Raw genomic sequence first — 21350 nt, 5'->3', positions numbered from 1 at the left:
ACACAGGGTCCCCCACACTCTGCCCCCGGGGCACCCATGGGTGGGGTGGGGATGGGGCTACTCACGAACAGCAGCAGACACTTGTTCTCACGGACGGCCCCGCAGCAGCCCAGGAAGCCGAGCAGAAAAAGCAGGCCGCCCATGGCCAGGAGGATGTAGGCGCCCGTGATAAGCAGGGGGTTGGCGGCCACGATCTCCCGGAAGCCGGTGGGGTCCACCATGACCCAGATGCCGATGCCCAGCAGGCAGGCCCCGCCCAGCTGCTCCCAGGGCCGGTCAGGGGTGCAGAGAAGAAAGAGGCAGACAGGGAGGTTAGACACTCCACACGCACACCGTTCCTCTGAGCAGGGCGCCCAGGGTGGAGCCGGGGAGCCCCGGGGAACCCCAGAGAACCGGGCAGAAACCCATTTGCTACACAAACCAGTGTCCCAGCAACACTTTCCATGGTTTTGCATTTTCCTGGTTACCCAGACCTTTAGGGCGTCCTCCAAACCCAATCTCTGATCTGCACCCCATCGCGGGCTGCCGAGGACCTTGTCACATAGAGTTTATTTGCCACTTTTATAGTCTCCTTAAATGTCAGAGCTGCAGGACAAGGAGGTCACTAGTCCGACCCCCTGGTTCCACACTGAACCCCAGAGGGGGCCATGCCTTGCTAAAGGTCACATGCAGGTTCACGGCAGAGTCAGGGTTAAATCCCCAAGTCCACGCACACACTCTGGGGCTTGTGCTGTGCCTGTACCGTGTTAGGGGCCGGGAAAACGTGGACAAAAACCATCCGCTTTGCCCTCAACATGAGCCCTCATCAGCATGGGCTCACTGCTCTCAAACCAGCTCCTCTCCTTGTTCATGCCTTCGTGTCCACGGCCCATCTCTCCGGGCCTTACTCATCTTTGGAGAGAGGTAGCTTCGTCCAGAGAAATGGCTGTGCCGCTTGTCAGCTGTGTGACCTTGGGTAAGTGGCTTAACCCCTCTGAGCCTTAGCTTCCTCGTGGGTAAAGAAGATAAATTCCCCTCTGCCCTCCCAAGGTGTCCCCAAGGAAGAAAGGACAGAGTGGATAGGAATGTGCTTAGCAAGTTTCGGTAAATATCCGTTCCATTTCCCTTGGGGACAGACAAGGACTGGAAGCAGATCTGTTACAGGAGGACAGTTTGGCTTCATCAGGTTTTGAATGGGGTCAAGTGTCTGAAATTTCTGTGTGGTGGGAGGACCAGAAGTCCCCCAGAGGTCCCCCAGAAGTCCCCCAGAGGTGCAGGCCAGCAATGCCAGGCTGTGGCTAAGAGCAAGCTGGTGAGCTCTGGTGTGGCTGAGGGGTCCGCAAGCCGGCGGGCAGAGCTGCACGGCCTGGGGCTCGGCACAGGAGACAATATTCTTAGGTACAGGGGTCGGGGCAGGGGAGCGGCGGGGAGGCCGGAAGGACCCAGCATTGGGCGGCGAGAGAGGGAAGGCCAACAGGGACTGCTGATGACAGAGTCCCCACGGTCGCCCTGTGCTGAGCACTGTCTTTCTCCTCCGTCCCTTACAAAAGCTCTGGTAACAGCTGCCTCCTTCCTCATTGCTCTTAAGGTTTTGGGGTTCAACGATTGTGTGCTGAGGGCTGCTTCGAGGGCACAGACTGAGCTGCCCAAGGGGATGCAGCCCCGTTTCGGGTGGGGACACTGAGGTTGCCCGGGGCCTCCCGGCTAGGAAGTTGGGTCGGGAATTCACGTCTGGAGGCTCCCTGCTCTTCAGGATTATGGGCAAGGGAGGGACCCCAGGAGAGTTGCTGGAATGCATTAAAAAATAGATGGAGAGAGAAAAGAGAGACAGACAGAGCCAGTCTTGACCAGAAAGGGACCTCTCTTTCACAGTGACCCTGTCCTGGAGGGCATCAGTGGACTTCCACTCACCCACGTCTTGGCTGCACTAAGGTCAAAGGTTGAGGTGGGCTCCAGAGAGCTGGGGGCGGGGGGGGCTCAAGACGCCAAGAGTGTGGCTCTGTCCCTGGGAGAGGCCTGAGCAGAGCCTGGGGCGGGGTGCTGCCAGCAGGTGGGCTGGGCTGCAGGGCGCTGGGCTGACCCCCTGGGCGCTCAGGGCCTCTGTGCTTTCAAGTACAGAATCCACAGGCTAGATGCGGAGGGAGCTAAGCTAGCGAATGCTGGCACATTCCAGGCACTTCCTAAACTAATCTTGCTTAATTTTCAAGAAACCTGTTGAGGTAGGTAATGAGGGGATGAAGATACTGAGGTTCAGAGAGGTGAAATGTGTTTCTAATCACAGAGCTGGTGAGATGCAGAGCCCTCTTGAACCCAGGGTGCTCCCAGCCCCGGAGAGGTTTCGGATTACATCAGCTGGTCACAGCAGTTCAGCCCAGGGGGCTCCGAGGCCTGCAACTGCCCTGGGGATCGGGGTCAGTGGGGCTCTCTCTGCTGCCCTCTTCTCCATCCCCTCCTTCTCCCGGACCCTCCACCAGGCAGCCAGGATGAAGGCCCCCACCCTTTGTGAGAGGGCCTGAACTGTCCCAGGGTCTGTACAACACATCTCTCCTGTGACCATGGGCTCTTTGGAGTGGGGCGGGCACCACTGGGGGCCTCTCATCTGGGAAATTCTGGCTGGCCTGGTAGATTTGCTTCTGGCCCTGGCCCCTGTCCTGCCCTCAGGACTCAGCCCAGTATGACTACATCGAAGCCACAGTCTGTTCTGCACACCCAGCAGAGGCCTAGGGAGACCCCAGGAACGTTCCGGCAATACTTACAAAGATGAAGAAATTGAAAACAAACATCAGATACTTCATGCAGCTCAGACAGTCGCCTTCCATGGTGTTCTGCCTACAAAAGAGCAGCCCCTCAGTCTCCCTGATGGGGGACCCCACCCAGAAAGAACCTCGCCCTGCGCCTGGCCCTCCCCCTTCCCCCACGGGGGGTTCCGCATGGTCAGCCCTGCCCTTGCAGCCGGTGGAGGAAGAGGGAGACTGGTAACAATTTCCTCTCTTGGAGGGTAGCTCTTTACCTTGCGGGGCCAGAGTTAGAGGAGTGAGAACCCGGGGAAGCAAACCTGCCCGGCTCAAGCCCAGTTCTACCATTCATCTGCTGTGTGGCCCTGGGCGAATCACTCCACCTCTCTGAATCTTGCTCTTTCCAACCCGAGGAAGGAGATTAAAAACAGAAGCTTCCTCCCGGCAGTACCGTGAGGATTCACGGAAATAACGCGGGAATGTGCTTAGCACGACGTCCGGCGGTGGCAGGTGCTCAACAGGGCTGCCTCGGGACAGTGCTTGACTGCAGAGGTGAGCCTTCCATTTGTCAGAAGAGCCGCCCAGGCTCAGAGGCTTCAGGAACTTGCCAAGGTCACGGAGCAGGATCAGAATCCAGGCCTCACGCCAGAATTCCTGCCGCCCCACACGCCCTCCAGCCCGCAGGATGGCGCAGAGCTGTTCCAGGGTGCCAGTGGAGGGGTGTCACAGGGGAAAAGGGGTACGGGCACCCCTTCCTGAGGCCAAACCCTCCCCATGCCCTATCTCCATCATGAGACCCACGGCAGCCCACCTACCTAAGGAGCCTTCCCCGTCTCTACCTAAAATGCCCCTGGTAGCGAGTCACTGAATGCAATTCTGTTCAGCCTGCATTTAGTGTGCACTGACTGTGTGCCAGGCACTGGGGCTTGAAACGAATAAGATGCAGGCCTTCCGCATCCCCGGGGGAAGCCGACAGCATCTGCTCTCGCGAGTCAGACGTCAAGCTCACGGTCACGTCCATATTCAGGAGTCAATATTGCCATACTTTCTTCCTGATGGCCCCGGGGAGCGACATGGGGCGGGGGTCAGAGGTTTCCACAGGTGAGGAAACCAGGTTCATGATGAAAATAGCCTGGTCAACCTCTCCCAGCTGCTAAGGGGCATGGCTGCAGCTCCGCCTGGCCTGAGTCCCTCTGCAGGTGACCCTAGCAGGAGGTCTGCGCTTCCGTGACAGGACGTGGTGCAAAGGGTCCTAGGAATATGTGTTGGACGTGGTCGAAGGTAGGGAAGGTGGCGCTTTGTTACTCTGCACGGTTACCCATCCTCCTTCCGGAGAGAGCTGGGCTCCCTTTGCCTGACCCCCAAAGTAAGCTGAAAAGTCCTGCCTTCCATGGTCGCTGCCAGAATTACTATGATTCATCGTCATCGCCGTAGTCCCCGTTTGGGGAGCCCCTGTTGTGTGGTAATACTGTGCCCAGTGCTTCCCATCTATTATCTCATTTAATTCTTGTAACAACCAATGAGGTACAGGCACTTGTCACCGCAAGTTTTCACGGCAGTCTCCCAAGGTGTGTGTGATTATCGGAGAGATTAAGGGATGTGCCCAAGGCCACACAGTGTGCAGGAGGCAGTGCTAAGGTCTAACACCAAAGCCCATGCATGGTGTTTGGCACACAGTGGGTACTCAGCAAATCTGCCCCCTCCCCACCCCAAACCATAGCCCGATGCCCTCCCCAGCAAGGAAGGCCTCACAGGCTAAGGAACAAAGGGCCCAGGGCAATGCTCACGTCCCGCACTCCAGGCTCATCCCACTGGGTGATGGCGGGACCAGCATCGTGTGACATTTTGGTTGAGGCTAGAGGGTTTTAAAAGTGCATTTGAATCCGTGCAGAGAGAAGCACAGTCAGCCCGCTGCTGGGGAAGGGCGTGCAGGAAAGGCTGCTGCCTGTCATTGCCTCTTCTTGTGGTTTTAGCCAGTGTGCCAAGCGTCTGACCTTGGCTGGGCAGTGGCCATGGCGCCACGCGGGCACCTGGGAGCCATGAGGAAGGTACTGGGTCGGGCAGGCAAGGGCTCTGGGGCCCGAGGGCTTCCCTCCTCACAGGGCCTGGTTCCTGCTGGCTGCTCTGCTTGGCCGTCTGTGCCCGATTGAAGCCAGAGCTGAGCAGGGGAAACCCCGGCGGGGCCCAGCACGTCCAAGCCATGTGAGCTTTCTTATCTTATTGGGTGGCAGAAACCAACGCATCAGGCCACACAGTGACGACCCCAAGGCCGCTCCAAGGGAAAATCAGGGAGTGACCCTGCACCAAGGCTCCAGGCTCAAAGCTTTTGTCCTTCTGAAAGCGCCTGGCCCAAGGGCTCTTCTCAGATTGGGTGAGAGGAGAAGGGGAACACAGGGTTCCTGGGGTCACCTGGCTGGTCTCCACCCCTGGGAATAACAACATGGAGCAGGTGCAGGGCTCCAGCCTCGACACTAGACATGTATTAACTCACAACCACCTATGAGATAAGCACAATCATCATCCCAATTTTCTAGAGAAGGAAACTGAGGCAGAGAGAGGCTAGGCGACTTGCCCAAGGTTACAGCTGGTGAGCGGTGAAGCCAAGAATGAACCCAGGTGGCCTAATTTGGAAGAATGAAGGATTGTGTGTGTGTGTGTGTGTGTGTGTGTGTGTGTGATTCTTCTTTCCTTCACTGAGTTGTGGCCTGAGTTCAGGAACTGTCATCTGCCTCCAAAGCTAGAATCTGATGACACCATCCACTCCATCTCAGGGATCTTTCAAGCACCTCCAGCCTCGGTCCTGCTCCTGGCCTCCTCCTCTCTCACCCAGATGTAGCCTCAGCCCTGGCCTGGTCTCCCTACATCCAGCCACTCCCCTTCCAGCCAGTGCCCCCAGACAGGCCTTTCCACAAGGCACATCCAGCCACATCATGCCCCTGCTGACCGCCTGGGCTCCACAGGAGACCAGCTCCTGCCTAACTGTGGACTGCAAGGGCCTCCAAGACTCCCACGGCCACTCCTCTGCCCCATCGCCAACATCAAAGGACAGTCCCCGGAGCTCACTTAGTGTCTCCACTCGTGCTGATCCCCTCTGCCCGAACTGCCTTTCCACCTCCTCCCGTCCCACCTAATTCCTGTTCACCGCCCAAGGCATCACCTCCTTCCCTGACACCCCCTATCCCGTCCCTGCCTTCCCAAGAGCTCTCATGGCCTCTGCTGGTCTCCACCACTGCCCCCGCCACATTGTGTAGCATTACGTCATCCGCCAGTGTTCCGGTGAGCTCCCGGACGCGTGGGATGGCAGCTGTGCCCTCCTCCTGGGACATAGCAGGGACTGGCATGTGGTCTGGACCGCATAAAACCCGCCACAGAGCAAATGTTCATTCAACAGCACGGGCAGGAAGCCTGGTGGGAGGCTAAGGACTTTGCCTGCATCACGTCTTTGTGTCCTCACCCCCAGCTGTTAGAAAGAGGGGGCCGGAGGGTCCACATAAGCAGGGCGGCTCCCAACTTCCTCCTTTCCTCTCTCCGCCGTGCCTTCTCCAGAGTGAGGACAGTCCCCACGTGACTCCTTCTGATGCCCCATTTGCCTGTCTTTCTCTCCAGATCTTCTTGACGCCAGAGAGCCCAGAGCTGCCCTGGATAGGCAGGATCAAGAGGACCTGTCCCTTCCTTTGTCCCGGGACCCATCCTCCCGGTGGGCAGTGGGAGGGCTGAGATTTGGTGCAGACCCCCAGGTCTGGCCAGACAGCTGTTTAACCAGCCTGTCTTCTGATTGGCCCCTGCCAGTCTTGACCCTCATTCTTGACCCTCATCCCGTGGGTCATCTTTGTCCCCTCCCTCAGCCCTCAGCCCGGCTCTCTGCCTGCAGAGCAGCTCCCCGGGATGCCATCTCCAGGCCCACCTGCCAGCCATGTCCCTCCTCTACCTCTGGCCTTCTAGAAGCAGCATCTCATCTGCATCTAAACACAGAGGTTCTGAGCACAGGCTCTGGAGTCGAACACACCTGGGGCTCCAGTCCCAGCTCTTCATCTTTCTACCGCTATGTCTTTGGTAAGTGACCGAACTTCTGGAAGCCTCAGTTTCCTCGTCTGCAAGAATGGGCACTGAGGGCCCACATCGTGGCATGCGGTGAGAAGTCAGTGCCCGCACTGGCCTGGAGCGGGGTGGACAGCTCTCACCATGGCCACACCAACTTGGCAGGTGTCCGGGCCTCCCTTGGCTGCTGCTCGCCCTGAGCTCAGGACCCAGGACAGTGCCCTGAACCCTGGGCGCTGCATTCCGACCCTCTCTCCCTTCGGTACCAGGGTGACTCAACTCCACACATCTGCTGAGACTCAGCGCTCTTTGGAAACAGAGAAGAGGGAAGGAAAGAATATTTATTCAGCACTGACCCCTTGCCAGCCACATGCCAGCTCCACATGCCTGCCCTGACTCTTTCAATGATTCCCATGAAGTGGGAAGCACTGTCCATTTTACAGATGAGGACACTGAGGCTCAGGGAAATGAAGCGACCTGCACAACATGCCAGGGCTTATAAGTATGCCACTCAGCCCACTCCAGACCCTGTGCTCCTCCGGGCCTAGGGACAGCTTTCAGGTAGAGAAAAGGGCAGCAGGAGCACTGGACTGGGAGTCCAGAGCCCCAGTCTCCTGCTCTCCGAGTCACCTCCTCTCTCTGGCCTCAGCATCTTCCTCTGCAAAACGATGGAGCAGTTGGAGGACATGTCAGTTCCCTCCATCAGGCTTGAACTGGATGGGCCTTTGGAGGGCAGAAGGGACAGCCCCATTAAGATGCTAGAAGTCTGCGGGAGGCCGGGCTCTAGCGGCCCCCTCCTTGGCCCACCTAGGCAAAGCTGCTCTCCAGGGCGGGATCTGGCTTCAGCTGGCTCTGGCTTTGTAGCAATTAAGGGGCATAATAAATATGGCAGCCCATAAACAGGCTACCTGTATTTATTACGGACCACATTCGTTACAGATTATATCTAATGGGTAGCTTGTGGTGTGCCGGGCTCCCAGACATATGCAGTAAAAGGAGCGTGTCTCCTGGGAAGAGCCTCTGACAACCTCAAAGGTGAGACGGGTAGAAAAATAAGATGATGGTAGCCAGAGGGCGGAGGGAGATCCAGAGGCGCAGGTCCAGCTCCAGGGCGAGGAGTTTGAGCAGAGAGGGGGTGTTGGTGCCTGACCAAGGATGGGATCCCAGCCCCGCCAGGCTCAGCTGGTGGACAAGTTCCTAAACTGCATGCATCTGAGTTTCCTTGTATTTAAAATTAGTATAAAAATAATGCTTTCTGCATAATGCATGGAAAATACGGAGCTCAGGGCTTGGGACACGGAGGCTGACACTAGCAACAGCTAGTAACAGCGGGCGGATCTTAAATTCTTACCAGGTGCAAAGGAACACGCACAATCTCACTTCTCATAAAGTTCCAGGGTAGCAATAACGTCATCTCCACTTATCAGGCAAAGGAATTGAGGCTCAGAGAGGTGCCATCACTCATCCCAGGTCACACAGCACGGAAGTGCCTGAGCCAGGATTTGAACCCAGGTCTGTCTGCATCTGGAGCCACAATTCTTCAGCATCATTTTCGATTAAGTGCTAATTCCCTCGCCCCGTTCAAACATCGTCCTCCAAAATGCAGGCCTGTCTTCCTATCTCCTCTGTCACCTCATTTCTCCCTGTTCAGGGCAATCAGCCTTCTGGGCCATCATCCACCCCCAGGCTGAAGTCACAAGACGGACACCTGCCAGCTCCACCTGCAACCACACGTTTCCGAGTGTGGGACACACCCACTTAGCCAATTGGCCGGACAAGAGGGACAGACTAGGGAACCCCCAATCCCTGCCTGGACCTGGCTGAGAGCTCCACTCACCCACAGAGCCTTTTGGAAGTTAAGCGAATGACAGCCCAGTCCCCTAATTTACCTCAAAAAGAGGGTGGGGACAGTCTCTGGAAGGTGGGCTGAGAAGAATCTTGAGACTATGCGGTCCGAGGGCTTCACTGTTTCTCAGACATGATGTTCAAAGGCACTTGGGAAGGAGAAACAGAGGTCTCTCTGCTGAAGGGAAATGAACACTCTCTCTAGGGCATGGACTAAAAGGCCCACTGAGGTTTCCCCCATCCCTGGACTCGACGGGATCCAGAGGAGAGAGCATTAGTGTGGGTGGGGGTGGCCGGATCAGACGGGGCCTGGTCCTTCCACTTTCCAGCCTCATGACCTTGGACAGACACACAGCTTCCCTGGGCCTGCTAAATGGGGACAGGAATGCTGACCTTCTCAGGCAATCGTGTGGACTGAAGACTGAACGGGAATAGACGCAGGGTCCCTCACGCCACGCCTGGCCCACGCGGCTCCGTCCCTTCTTCCCTCCCTGTGGCCCCGCTATCGGTGGCTCCTCTCCCCTACTCTCCTGGACACCATCACACTGGCCAAGTTCCCCGCATCAGGAGAGGGGAGGGGTCTGATGCAGGGGATTTCTGAGTGGGGAGAGTGGTCCTCAAATGGGGTTCCCTGAGACTGGCAATCTCCTAAAGCTATTTTCAAGATTGCGAATAACACCTCAGAAATCATCCACTCACCGCTGGCTGGCCCACGGAGCAAGTATCTTGAGTTTTGGGGGCAATTAAAGTACCCCAGGGTGGGGACCCTGTTTCTTGGATTATTCAGAAGTTCTAACCGCTAGGCTTATATGACTTGGCAGTACAAAAACTCAAGAGAGACACGAACGTAGACTTAGGAAGTGACTTGGTAAAGACAGCACCGTTTGATGGATAAGAGCCTTTAAATCTTGGGGCCCAGAGGGATGAAATGTGGGAGTCGACATCGCAGGCAGACCTGACTTCATGTGAGTTCAACTCCCCACGTGCGTGGGGGAAGCGTGCAGGGGAGCTGGCTAGGTGCTGCGTTTCCCGCTGCCCTTCCATGCAGGGCTCTGCCCCAGGGTGAGCCTGGGGGTGGGGGGGCCTGCTGCCCTGGATCTCACGGTCTCAAGGCTCCTGTCGTGGTGCCTGTCATGGTGTCCTGGCCAAGCGACGGCTCTGGGCTCACACACGGACGTGTTATCGCACAACATGACCCCCAGATGCAAGCGACTGTTTCTCGAGCAACAAACCCAGTGGGTTCAGAGCTTGAAGGGGATTGAAGTGACACTTTTCTCTGACGCCACTGTTTGTGTCACCCCTGGTTTGGAAGCCGGTGCTTGGGTTATCTATGTCCCCGGTCACGAGCAGGCAGGGCAGCACTGACCTGCTGGATACCCTTCACTTTGGAAATGAGAAAACAGGCTGAGAAATGGAGAGGGGGCGAGGCCAAGTCATCCAACCAGTTAGTGATGGATGTGAGCCGAGCGCCATGGTCTCGAAGGCCAGGTCAGGGCCCTGGGACCACACGCCGGGCTGGGTCTTGTGCCTGTTTATGCCGGAAGCACGCGTCTTCCCTTGTTGGCACGCATGCTTCATCAAGGCGGGGGCTTGTTTCATTCACTGCCTTATTCCTAGTGTCCACGGCAGTGCCTGGCACACAGTGGGTCCTCAAGTCATAGGTCTGAATGAAGGAATAGTGGGAAAAGAGCAACAGAGACAGAGAACAGTGAGGATTTTGCGAATCAGAGAAATAAAGACCGGTCAGGACGAGAGGGAAAGCCGGAGAAAGATGGACAGCAGGCAGTGATGTGGGCCAAGACAGACAGACAGAGAACTGAGGACGTGGCTGGGCGGTGTCAGGGGACAGGGTAGAGGTGCACAGGGAGAGGGGGGTCGATTGCTGACTTGTTACCTGGGCGGCTCTTCAGGTGTCAGCAGGACAGAATCTTCTAGTCACAGGGGCGCTTGTATATTCTTTTATTGGCCCAGCTTGTCCTAGAAGGAGAAAATATTCAATTACTATAGGAAGTCAATAAGGAGCAGCCACGTTCAAGAAGCTGTTTATGAAAACCTGCCCTAAGGACGCACACAGGGCAGGCGCCTTGCTAATCTGGGTCCATTAGCGCTAATGAAAAGCTCTCAGCCTCTGGGCCTACTCCAGCTGGGGAGGCCTGCCCGGGGTGCCTGCCCTTGGCCCAGATGGCAGCTCCTGGGTCCTCCCAGGAGCGGTGCGGGGAGCCACAGCTTTAAGAGACTCTCAGTTCCAGGCACGGGCTTTGTGCTGACACACCGCATGCGGCTGATGAACTGAGAGGAGGCAGCGGGCGTGGTGACCCACACACCTGGATGTCCCCTGGATGTCCCCTGGGCATCTGCGGGGAGGCCTCCGTAGAGAGTGCCAGCAGGGACGTGTTCCTCAAACCCCCCCGCCCCAGAAATCCTGACTCCCAAGGGAGAGATTGGATGCCGGAAAAGGTTGCTTCGCCTCACAGAAGGATTTGCCAGAAGGCTTCTGTAAGGAGCCAGATCCCAGCGGTGGAAATGAGGGCTTGCTTTTAGTCGTTCTGCCACACCTGTGGGGAATCCGATGGCCGGGTCCTGTGCAAGGAGGGCCTGGATAAGGGAGGCCGTGGAGCTTGGGTCGCAGGGGGCATTCTCATGGGGAGAAAGGGGGAGACCTGGGAGTCGCAGGTGCCGGCTGAGATTGCTTCCCGTCCCTGTCGGTGGAGGCGTGGTGGCTGAAAGACTCCTCTCCATCCACGCCGGCATCTGCTTATGAGACGCAGACAGAGCACCTACTGTGTGCTGGGCGCCGTGCTAGGGAGCGGGGTGCTCACCCTCACAGTCAGGGGGCGTTTTGGGGATGGAGACAGCGGTAGGCTTGCCGTCTGTATCAGGTGGTGGAGGAGATTGGAGGAGACGAAGAAAGGGATGACGATAGGGCTGGGGACCTGCAGGAAGGAGGACTAACTGTCCACGGGTGTAACTCCTCTGCAGGCAGTGGGGGGCTTCTCGGGGAAGAGGCGGCACAGAGGAGCAAGTCTTGAGGAAGGGTGGAGGCGAGGCTGGGCAGGTGGAAAGGCAGAAGCAGGGCCCTCCCTCCTGAGAGCTCACTGAGACCCTAGAGCCTAAACACACACACACACACACACACACACACACACGCACGCACGCACGCGCGGCAGGCTCGCCAACTGCCTGCCTCTGGATCAGCAGAGCAGAGCTTTGGGCTACACGCTCACACGTGAGTTCCCCGAGTGCTCACGACCCCTGGAAGCAGGGATCACGGGGGCGCGGCCATGTACAAAGAGGAAGCCAAGCCCCGTGGGGCAATGCTTGTCCAGCATCACACAGCTAGGACGCCTGGGAGCCTGAGTGCAAACCCAGAATCAGGATCAGAACTAGCTCTGAGAGAAAGCGCTTGATCCGCCCAAGCGTGATTGTACTGAATCCTCACGGCAGTCCTGCTGGGCGGGCTATTGGCCCATTTTACAGAAGGAAACCGAGACTGACAGATATAAGTCTGAGCTGAGCATCCTCCTGTGATCCCAGGAGATTCCTGGCAAGGCGTCGCAGTAGCCGTACTGGGGGTCAGGAAGGGGAGGGGGGCAGAAGCCCAGCCCCATCTGGCCTAAACAGTGATGAATCCCCTGAAATCGGCCCTCGGGCTGAGGGGAGGTTCTGTGCACTCTGGCCTCTACCAGGCAGGACACGACCAGCAGGGTGGGCATGAGGGGGTGGCGGAGGGGCAGGGAGAAGCCCCCTGGGTCCAATCAAGGTCCAAGAAGCTTTGGCTGGAACTTTGTCCAGGGCGGGAGGAAGCCAACTCAGGCTCCTTTCTAGAGTTAGGGTCTCTGTGGCCTTAGGGAGGGGAGCCCCACTTCTAGTTCAGGGGCTGTACCCCACACCTAGCCCAGGGCTCAGGGAAGCAGGGAGGAGTCAGATTTCTCCTAACCCTGTTTCTCCCCTGCCCCATCCCTGCCCTGCCTAGCATCTCAGGCTGGCAGTTGTCCCAAGGGTGAGGGGACTCATCTTCCTCTGGACATTGAGGCCCAGGTGGCGCACAAGGGCCCATCCAGTGATGAGGAGGTGGCCCTGAACTCCGTTTGGCCTCTCCCTCCCCCCTTCACTGGATATCCCTGCCCCGTTGTATGCCAGCTCCTGGGCTGAAATGGGCTTACCCCTCTTTGGGGCTCCAAATGCCCTTAACAACCTGCCATCTTTCTTTATTCTTCCTGCTCCCCCAGCCCATGGCCTGGTTCCTGACTGTTTCCTGCCCCAGCAAAGATCTGCATTAAGGGGAAGCTGGCAAAGGGCAGCCGAGGGGATACCTGTCACACGCACCCCATCCCTGCTGGGACGGCACTTGCCTTGGCCAGCTCCCTTGAGACCTTCAGAAAGTCACTAACCCTCCCTGAGATGCCAGGTTCTCCTCTGAAAACTGTGATGCTCAATTTCAAAGCCAAAAGTGGTTGTAAGAATTCATGATATGGGGACGCCTGGGTGGCGCAGTCGGTTAAGCTACTGACTCTTGGTTTTGGCTCAGGGCATGATCTCAGGGTCCTGGGATCGAGCCCCAAGTCCGGCTCTGTGCTCAGTGTGGAGTCTGCTTGAGTTTCTCTCTTTCCCTCTCCCTCTGCTCCTCCCCCTGCTCTCGCTCTCTGTCTCAAACAAATAAATACATCCTTTAAAAAAAGAATTCATGATATGAAGCACAGGGAATTAACTGATCTGATACGAAAACCCTTGGAAACCTGCAGAGCGCTCTTCCCGTGGGGGCTGCTATGATCAGCAGCTTCATATATCTGAAATAAGTGGGCGCCCAAACCACACCCACCAGTCATCAGTGGAGGTGGGCACGGGAGAGAACTGTGGGCCAATGGCTTGGTCGGGATGGCTATAGATATCTTTCCCGTAAATGGCCCCAAATTCAAGTTAACTGCTACAATTTTGTGATAACCAGCTCTAACAATAACTCCTAGTACTGCATGTTAACCATGTAGCAGGCTCTGCTAAGCATTTCTCCTGCGTTCTCCTATGTCCTCCTCGCCTACGAGGTCGGTACCATTATTATCCCGTTCTCCATATGAGGCAGCTGAAATGGACAGAATATAATGAACTGGCCTGAGTTTATTCACGTGGTTAGTCGGACGCGGCCACGACTCAGACTCCAAATCAGAGCTCCCGACGAGACACCAGCCCGTGGAAAGGACACCTGAAAGAGGAAGGGCTATGCCTTGGGCTCTGAAATTTCCAACCCAGGGCTGCTCTATCCTGAATCAGGCAACCAGGCAGACTCTCAGGGAGCCAGCTAGCGCCCTCCCCTGTGCCAGCTGGAGGCCTCTAGGGGATGACCCAATCCTGCCATCCCTTGACAGATGGGAGCCCTGAGGCCCAGAGAGGGGCAGAGACGGGTGAGGTCACGCAGTGCCTCGGGGTTCTCCTGTGCAGGCCCCTGCCTGGGCCAGACAGCTTTATTAACCTGGCCCCTCCCACCACCCCAGATGGCGGCTAGATCCCATCTGCACAGTGCGGACCCGGGAGGGGTTCTCTGATTAAGAAGAACAGCTCAGTTCATAAATCACTCCTTTTACTCTCACTGCCCTCGGCCCCCCGGCATACTTTCTGGAGAGAGAGAAGGAGGCAGGTGGACATGAGCAATGGAGAAGCCCCATGGGAAGAAACAAATGCAGGTCTGGGCTGGTGTAAAGCCCAGAAGTGTCTTACAAGCGCCCCGGCCAGGCGAGGGTGCTGTGGGCCAGGATCCCACTGGAGCCACCAGGCCTCCAGCACCCTGGTTTCCCCCCCAGCAGGGCTCTGCCTGGACAAGCTGCAAGACCTGGGCCAGTCTGCCTCCTGAGCATCCGGCTCCTCACCTGCCAGATGGGGGTTTTCAGAGTCGTTGCAACCACCGGGGGGGAAATGATGGAGCTGAAAGCACTTGGGTGCCTGCACACCAGTTCCTTCCTGCCTGCATGCCAGGCCCCCGCCAGTGCCAGCCCTGGGCGTGGTCCAAGGTGCAGACACCGGCGGCTTTCCTCATGCAAGGACTCACTCAAATCTCGTGCCAAGCCATAACCCCACACTTGGAGAGGAGTGTTAACCGCCATCCCAACCAAGTGCTTTGGGCCCGCCGAGAAGCGAGGGCGGGGCTGGAGGGGGTGTTCGGCGCTGGGGAGGCCAGGGTGCAGGGAGCACAGGGCCATGAACAGGGCACTGTGTCACAAGTGTGCACCTAGAGCGATCGGACTCGATCCCACCAAAGCCTCTGCAGAATGGATGATCCCACCATCATTCGCTTTCACAGCTCGGGAAACCAAGTCTCCACGGGGCTAGAAAGGTCCCGGAGCCAGACCTGACCTGAGGTTTGCCGGACTCTGAGACCCGTGTTTGTTTTCCTTCATCAGGACACACACGGGGCAGAGGCTCGTCAGGATAAAAACGATTCTCGCCATCAGGTTCAAAGCGGAGGGGGGAGCAATTATTTGCTCGCTGGCTGTGCCTGCTGGGCCTCCTCCCAAGACAGACCGTCTCGTAAACAAGCAATTGGCCCGAAATCCTGGCGTGCCTGGTGATGGCGCGGACACGGGGACATGGACACAGCTGAGCGGGGGCTCAAATCTAATTAGGCTCCTGGGGGCGGCGCCGTGAAGGTTAACCAGGCAGAGCCTGCCGGGGATGCAGTGCGGTCCTAAAAGACAGCCTCCCCTGCCCCCCCCCCCCAAGACTCACGGAGTCATGAATGTCGAGGGGACAGAGCAGCTGATCTGCAGGGTCTAGGAAGCCCCCATCTCTAGGGTGTGAGTTGAACCGGGCCTGGGTGCTTGGTCCCTGCCACAACCCTTTCCCTTGTTCCAGAACTCCCATGGGGCTGTTTCGATCAGAGAATCCTCAAAGATGGAAGTGTCTTAGTGAGGGTGACCTCCAACTCCCTCTTTTCACAGTGGATGCTGAGGCCCAGAGAGGGGCAGAGTCCTACCCAAAGTCACACAGCACAGCTGGAAGCAGGAGCTCCTGATTTTTTTTTTTTTAAGTTTTTACTTATTTATTTGAGAGAGAGAGAGAGACAGAGAAAGCAAAAGAGAGCATGAGCAGGGAGGAGAGGGAGAAGCAGGCTCCCCGATGAGCAGGGAGCCCGACATGAGGCTCGATCCCAGGACCCTGAGATCATGACCTGAGCCAAAGGCAGATGCCTAACCGACTGAGCCACCCAGGTGCCCCCAAGGAGCTCCTGACTTTAAGTCCACTTCCCCTACTCAAGGCAGCCTGCCAAGACTGACATCTGAATTTATTTTGGCGCCTGAAAGGACACGGCACACACCACCTTGATGAATCCTCCCGACCACCCGGGAGGTGGGCACTCCCGCTCTACCAATGGAAAACTCAGAGAGGTGCAATCACTGGCCCAAAGTCACACAGTAGGTTGGAGGCATGGTTAGGACAGACAAAGCAGGATTCCTTGTTCTTCTGCCCGGACTGTCTTCCGGAGGTGTGGCCCTGGGGACTTTGGGCCTGCTGATGCCCACAGTGACCCTTGCCGCAATGCACGCTTCCCATTCCCTCCATGGACCTGGGCCGCACTGAAGCCACAGAAGGTGCTCATCCCAGACACAGGACCCTGGGTCCATCCTCCTGCCTTGGCGCTCGGACAGCCTGTTTGCAAAGGCCTCTGGGGACAGAGGCTCTGTGCCCTCTTGTAGAGACTTTCACTTCCCACGGTCAAGGTGCTGAAGACAAGGAAACCAATGTGAACTTGGGTGTGAGCAGAGAGGAGCAGTCACTCCGTGCACTGGGCACAGGATTTGGCCTCAGGACACCGGAGACCAGGGGCTGGGAGGGACAAGGGCAGGGCAGAGTGCTGATGCCAGGCCTCCCTGAGCCTCGGGTGGAAGTTTCCCTGACTGCCAGCCCTGGGATCCGGGGAAAGGAAGGCAGGTGGGGGAAATGAGTGGACATTCCAAGCCAACAACAAGGCTCCCAGGCCCCGGAGGCCATCCTTGTGGGCTGTGAGAGGGACACTCGGGTCTGGGAGATGGTGTGGGTCCCACACTGGGAGAGAGCTGGGGCCGGGTGAGCGGCAGCCTCTTTTCTGCTACCCCAGAGATCTGAGATGGAACTGAATACAGGGAAGGAGGTGCTCAGAGAGCCGCTGGTGTCCCCTGGTCAGCAGTGGGCGCTCTGGGCCTCTCGGCCGCCCACCCCAGGCCCAAGTCGCTTCAAGGAGCAGTGTCCACACAGAGACCAGGAGGAGGCTGCAGGCCCGGCGTCCTCGTCAGGCTCACTTCCTGAGGGACACCCACAGGATGGAGTGTTGGGGGAACAGCCCATCCTTACGGTCTGCTAGCGCGTCCGTGCCAGCTGGAGGGAGGCTGCTCCAGAAAGGAGGTCACCCCCATCCGGTAGCCAAGGACGCTGGCGTGCGTGTGGGGGATGGGGAGGAAGGGACCAGTCCAAGGGCGCACCCCACCGTCGGGCTGGATGACATCGTCCAGACCCCCAGCCTGGGTGCTCCCCGCCACCCACTAGGGGCAGCCTTGGCACAGGCTGGGGGTGGCCTCGGAACTCCGCCTGGGGAAATCCCACGGGAAAGGTGACCGTGGCGGGGGCAGGACACTGGCTCCAGGACTGGAAGGGGCAGGGATGTGCTGTCTAAGCATTCCACTCTTGTTGGACCCCATAAGCCCTGGGTGGCCAGAGCCGTGTCTCCCACTTCCTCTGAGTTCCTTCAGGGCACACATGGGGTACTGACTGGAACAGTATCGATATAATCACTGCTCCTGCTTCCCACGTGCCACATCGCCTGCAATGGGCCAGTCACTCCCGAGTCACCGGGAAGTGTACCGAGGCTCAGAGAAGCTGAGTGAGCGTCCCACGGTGGCCCAGCTGGCTGCAGACCCAGGAGGCACACTGTTAGGTGCTAGGGCACCCACTGGCTGATGGGCTCTCAGACCACACGAGGCAGAGCCAGTGGTGAAGAGAAGGAGCCGGCAGGCCCGAGTCCTGGGTTCCAGTCCAGAAAATTCTATGTGGCCTGCCCTCTCTCTAACCCTGGAGTCCTTCCGCTGTTTCCCAGGGCCAACTGCATCTCTAAGCCTGGGTGGGGAACCGGAGCCCCCAGCCCTCCCTCCCTTCCCACATTTCATCCCTCCTCAGGGCCTGGAGCTGCAAGAGACCCTTTGAAAGGCTTTGGTAATCCATCCCAAAATATGCAGGGCTGTTGCTGGGGCAACCTGGCTCACCAAACAGCCCGGATTTAAATATTTAATGGCTTCTTGGGTATGAGGGGGCCTGGGAAAAGGCGGGAAAGGGCACAGGTCTAAGCTGGGATGAAGGAGTGGGGGAGTCCAGGCAATTCCTGCCAGAGGGGCCCCCCCACCTCCTATGCAGAAAAGGGCGTGGAGGGCTCCAGGCTCTGTGGCTGCCCCTAATGTCCCACAGGATAAAGCAGATTATGACTGGGACCCAGGCAGTGAGTGAGACCCAGAATTCAACTGGTAGGAGTAATGAGGGGAGGTGACGGGGCGGGGGGGTTCTCTTTTGCAGGTGGACAAGAGAAACTGACTTTTTGATAAAGGGGTTACTGTACAGTGAACTCCGTGTAAAGTTCTCACCTTCTCTCCTTTGAACCTCACTATCATCCTATGGGGCAGGCCTAGTATTAGTCCCAATTCACAGGTGAGAAAAGTGGGATCAGAGACATGCAGTGACTGGCCCAAGGCCACACAGCTGCTAAGTGGCAAACTTGAACCCGAGGCAGTGTGGGCTCCAAAACCGGTGCTTTTTCTGCTCCATCTATCAGGAGCCAGGGCCAGAGACACTGCTCACCCTAGTAACAGCAGCGGCTAGCATGTGCGAGGTCCATTCTGTGGGCCAGGCACTGCGCTAAGGGCTTCACCTGTTCTAATTCACTTAATCCTTACGACGATGCTGGGAGGTAGGCACTGTTAGCCCCACTCTACAGATGTGGAAGCTGAGGCCCCCAGAGGGGAAGTAAGAGACCAGCATCACCGGAAAGCAGGGGAGGCTGCATTCAGGCCCCCCCAGTCCACTCCGGAGCGGGCGCTCTTCACCTAGCTCTTCTTACCCCACATTTAGAAACGTGTATAACTAGAACAACAAATCAACTAGCTAACATCAAACTTAAAATCCTTTTCTGGCCCTGGCGCTTTGTCCACATCCTCCAAAGCTGGATAAGACGGCAAGAGGAATTTCTTCCAACAACTTAGCAATCAAGATGAGTCAGCTTGAGGCCGTCTTCACGGACTCCACTACACACAGGACACACGCACACAAACCCACACAGACCGCAACGCGACACAGCCACACAGACATGCACTCACATACAGACACACAAGTACACACAAATGTACAAACACAGACACACACACACAGACACACAGACACAGCCACACACGTAGGTTCATACGAGAGGCACACGTGTGCACACACACACGCACACTCACAGATAGGGCCACCGGGTACTTTCCGCCTGATTGAACTAACTCTAGTGTCACGAAAAAGACATCCGAAGTCACCCGGCCCACGCCTCTGCCAACATCAAGAAGAGCTGTACCGGGCAAGCCGAGGTGATCTTATTCTTAAAGACCTTCAGTAAGGAGGATAAACCCCATGACTTCATTCCAATGTCTCCTCAAGTAGGGAAGTTCCTCCTGGCATCTGAGCAAATTCCATCGTGCTTGACATTAATCACAGCACAACGCTTTCCCTCAATACCCTGCTTCACGGCTCCCAAAGCCCTTCTGTATTTATGCCCTTGCTTCATCTTCACACCGTCCAGCAAGGCAGGCAGGCAGAGATGATTTTAATTTATGGGGAGTAGGGCCCAGAGGACTTAAGGAGCTTGCTTGAGATGTTCAAGGTAGGCGTGGGTCCCAGGTGTTGTGCTTTCCACTTGGCTGCAGATTTCACCATTGTTTCAATGACCCAGGTTGCTGTCAATGTCCCATCAGTTTCACTTCGCTCCCCTCTGCCTGGAGCTTCCTTGTATCTCAGCCTGTGTTCAGTGAGGGGACTTCACTGGCCCTAGCTCCCTTCCCTCCTGCCTAGGTGATGGCTGGTGCAGTATGGAGGGGAGGCCCCTCAAAGCTGGGTTATCCTGGGTGATCCCAAAGCTTCCCCACCTTGAGTTAGCAGGTTTCCTGTACTGGGGGCAGATGGGTGAGGTTTCCGCCTTCTCACCCACCAGGACAGGAGTCCCTGAACTCCCCCACACCCCCGCCCCAGGGCCCAAGAACTGTTGCTGGAGAAGAAATCAAGCCTGCTCCCTCCGCCTCCTAGCCTCATGTCCATGGGGGTCACTGCCCCAGATACATTTGCGTGGCAATAAATATTAGAGGCACTGGGTCTTCCCAGGGCAACTGCAATTGAGTCTAGTCACCTGGCCCGAATTAGGGAGGCCACAACCCCTTCCCATAAGGGGAATGACTACAGGTATTTGCAGCTCAAGTTTTGGAGGGCAAACAACTGAAAAAATGGGAGAGACCATGTCAGAGCTCCTGTCTGGCTGAGGAAAGCCTGTAAGGAAATGAATCAAAGGAGAATCTGGGACGGGGCCTGAGCAGACCGACAGGCAGGAGTCAGAGAGCCCTGTTTTCTTTCCTCCCCCTAAAAAATCATCCCAGCTGCTCCTAGAACGCAGGTCCTAAAGAAGGATGCAGGTCAGGGCTGGGGGAGGGGAAGGGCTGGGCTTGGGTGGAGACAGGGACAGGGGGTCAGGGTGGGGGGCTCAGACAAAGGGGAACAAATGCATCCTCTGTCCTCCATAGAAGCCTGGTCACCAACTCCACCAAACATCATCATTTCCAGGCCAGGAAAGACGCAGACAATCCCGCCCAAAAGCCTGGGGGTGAGCAAGTATTCGGGCTTACGGAGAGCCAGGAGAAGATTTCTACTTCCTCCCGACAAAATAATAATAATGAAAAAATAAAACTTCAGGTCCTAGTTTCTCCATCTGTCCAATGGGACAGAAATGCTCACCTTGCTCTTCCCTTGAGCTGGTGCCGGGCAGGATGGGAGGAGCCCAGGGAAGGGGACAGGAGGGGATCGATCACAGGTACTCATCCGGAGCACAGGTGGCAACTTTTTCCTTAGAGAGCCGGACAGTAAATATTTTAGGCTTTTGCAGACATACTGTTTCCGTCACAGTGATGCAACTCTGCTTTGTTTGAGAAAGTAGCCGCAGATTGCATGCAAAGGAATGGTCATGGGGGGGCCAGCACAAGTTTATTTACAAAAAAAAGATGAGGCAGGATTTGGCTCCCTGATTGTGGTTTGTGGAGCCCTGACACTAAGGAATATTTAGGGACTGACCTTGGGTTAAAGCAGTAGATTAGAAGTGAATGCGGTTCTCCCCCGTGGTGCAGGGGGCCAGAGAAAGGGGGAGAACAGAACTGGGTTCCGGCCCTGTGTCCAGGCTGTGGAGCCTCTACCAAATCCCCCAAACCTCTCTGAGCCTCGGTGGCTTCACTGTGCCACAAGGATAAAGATGGAAGCACCTCCCCAGGTTATTGGGAGGGTCTAAGGGGGCCCCTGTGGGTGGGGGCCAGTGCCCTCAGCAATTAGCAAACCCAGACTGGGAGGCTAAGTGAACCACAGCAGGCAGGGCCCTGGCTATGCCCCTGGCAGCGGTGAGGGGGCATTCCAGAGTTTGAACAGCGCAGGGGGGAGCTTTCCAGAAGAAGGTGCTGGAAAAGCTGGAGCTAGTCAACCTCTGATGCCAGGGCCTGGCCCCACTGCCCTGTCTGAATCCAG

General features: G+C 57.0%; 1 protein-coding gene across 2 annotated transcripts in view; it reads right to left on the bottom strand.

Moving 5' to 3' along the window:
* TSPAN18 (tetraspanin 18) overlaps positions 1-21350 on the bottom strand; it is a 180301-nt gene that overhangs the window by 17598 nt on the left and 141353 nt on the right. For both annotated transcript variants that reach the window (XM_026512061.4, XM_057317299.1), the window contains 3 exons: positions 10492-10574; positions 2736-2808; positions 66-260 (listed from right to left, as the gene is read on the bottom strand). In XM_026512061.4, the coding sequence (XP_026367846.2) occupies positions 66-260; positions 2736-2798 (258 nt within the window). In that variant the 5' untranslated portion in view covers positions 2799-2808; positions 10492-10574. The remainder of the gene's footprint in view (positions 1-65; positions 261-2735; positions 2809-10491; positions 10575-21350) is intronic.

The sequence above is a fragment of the Ursus arctos genome, unplaced genomic scaffold, assembly GCF_023065955.2.
Source record: "Ursus arctos isolate Adak ecotype North America unplaced genomic scaffold, UrsArc2.0 scaffold_23, whole genome shotgun sequence".
Classification (NCBI taxonomy): domain Eukaryota; kingdom Metazoa; phylum Chordata; class Mammalia; order Carnivora; family Ursidae; genus Ursus; species Ursus arctos.
This window is presented reverse-complemented; position numbering and strand designations above follow the sequence as displayed.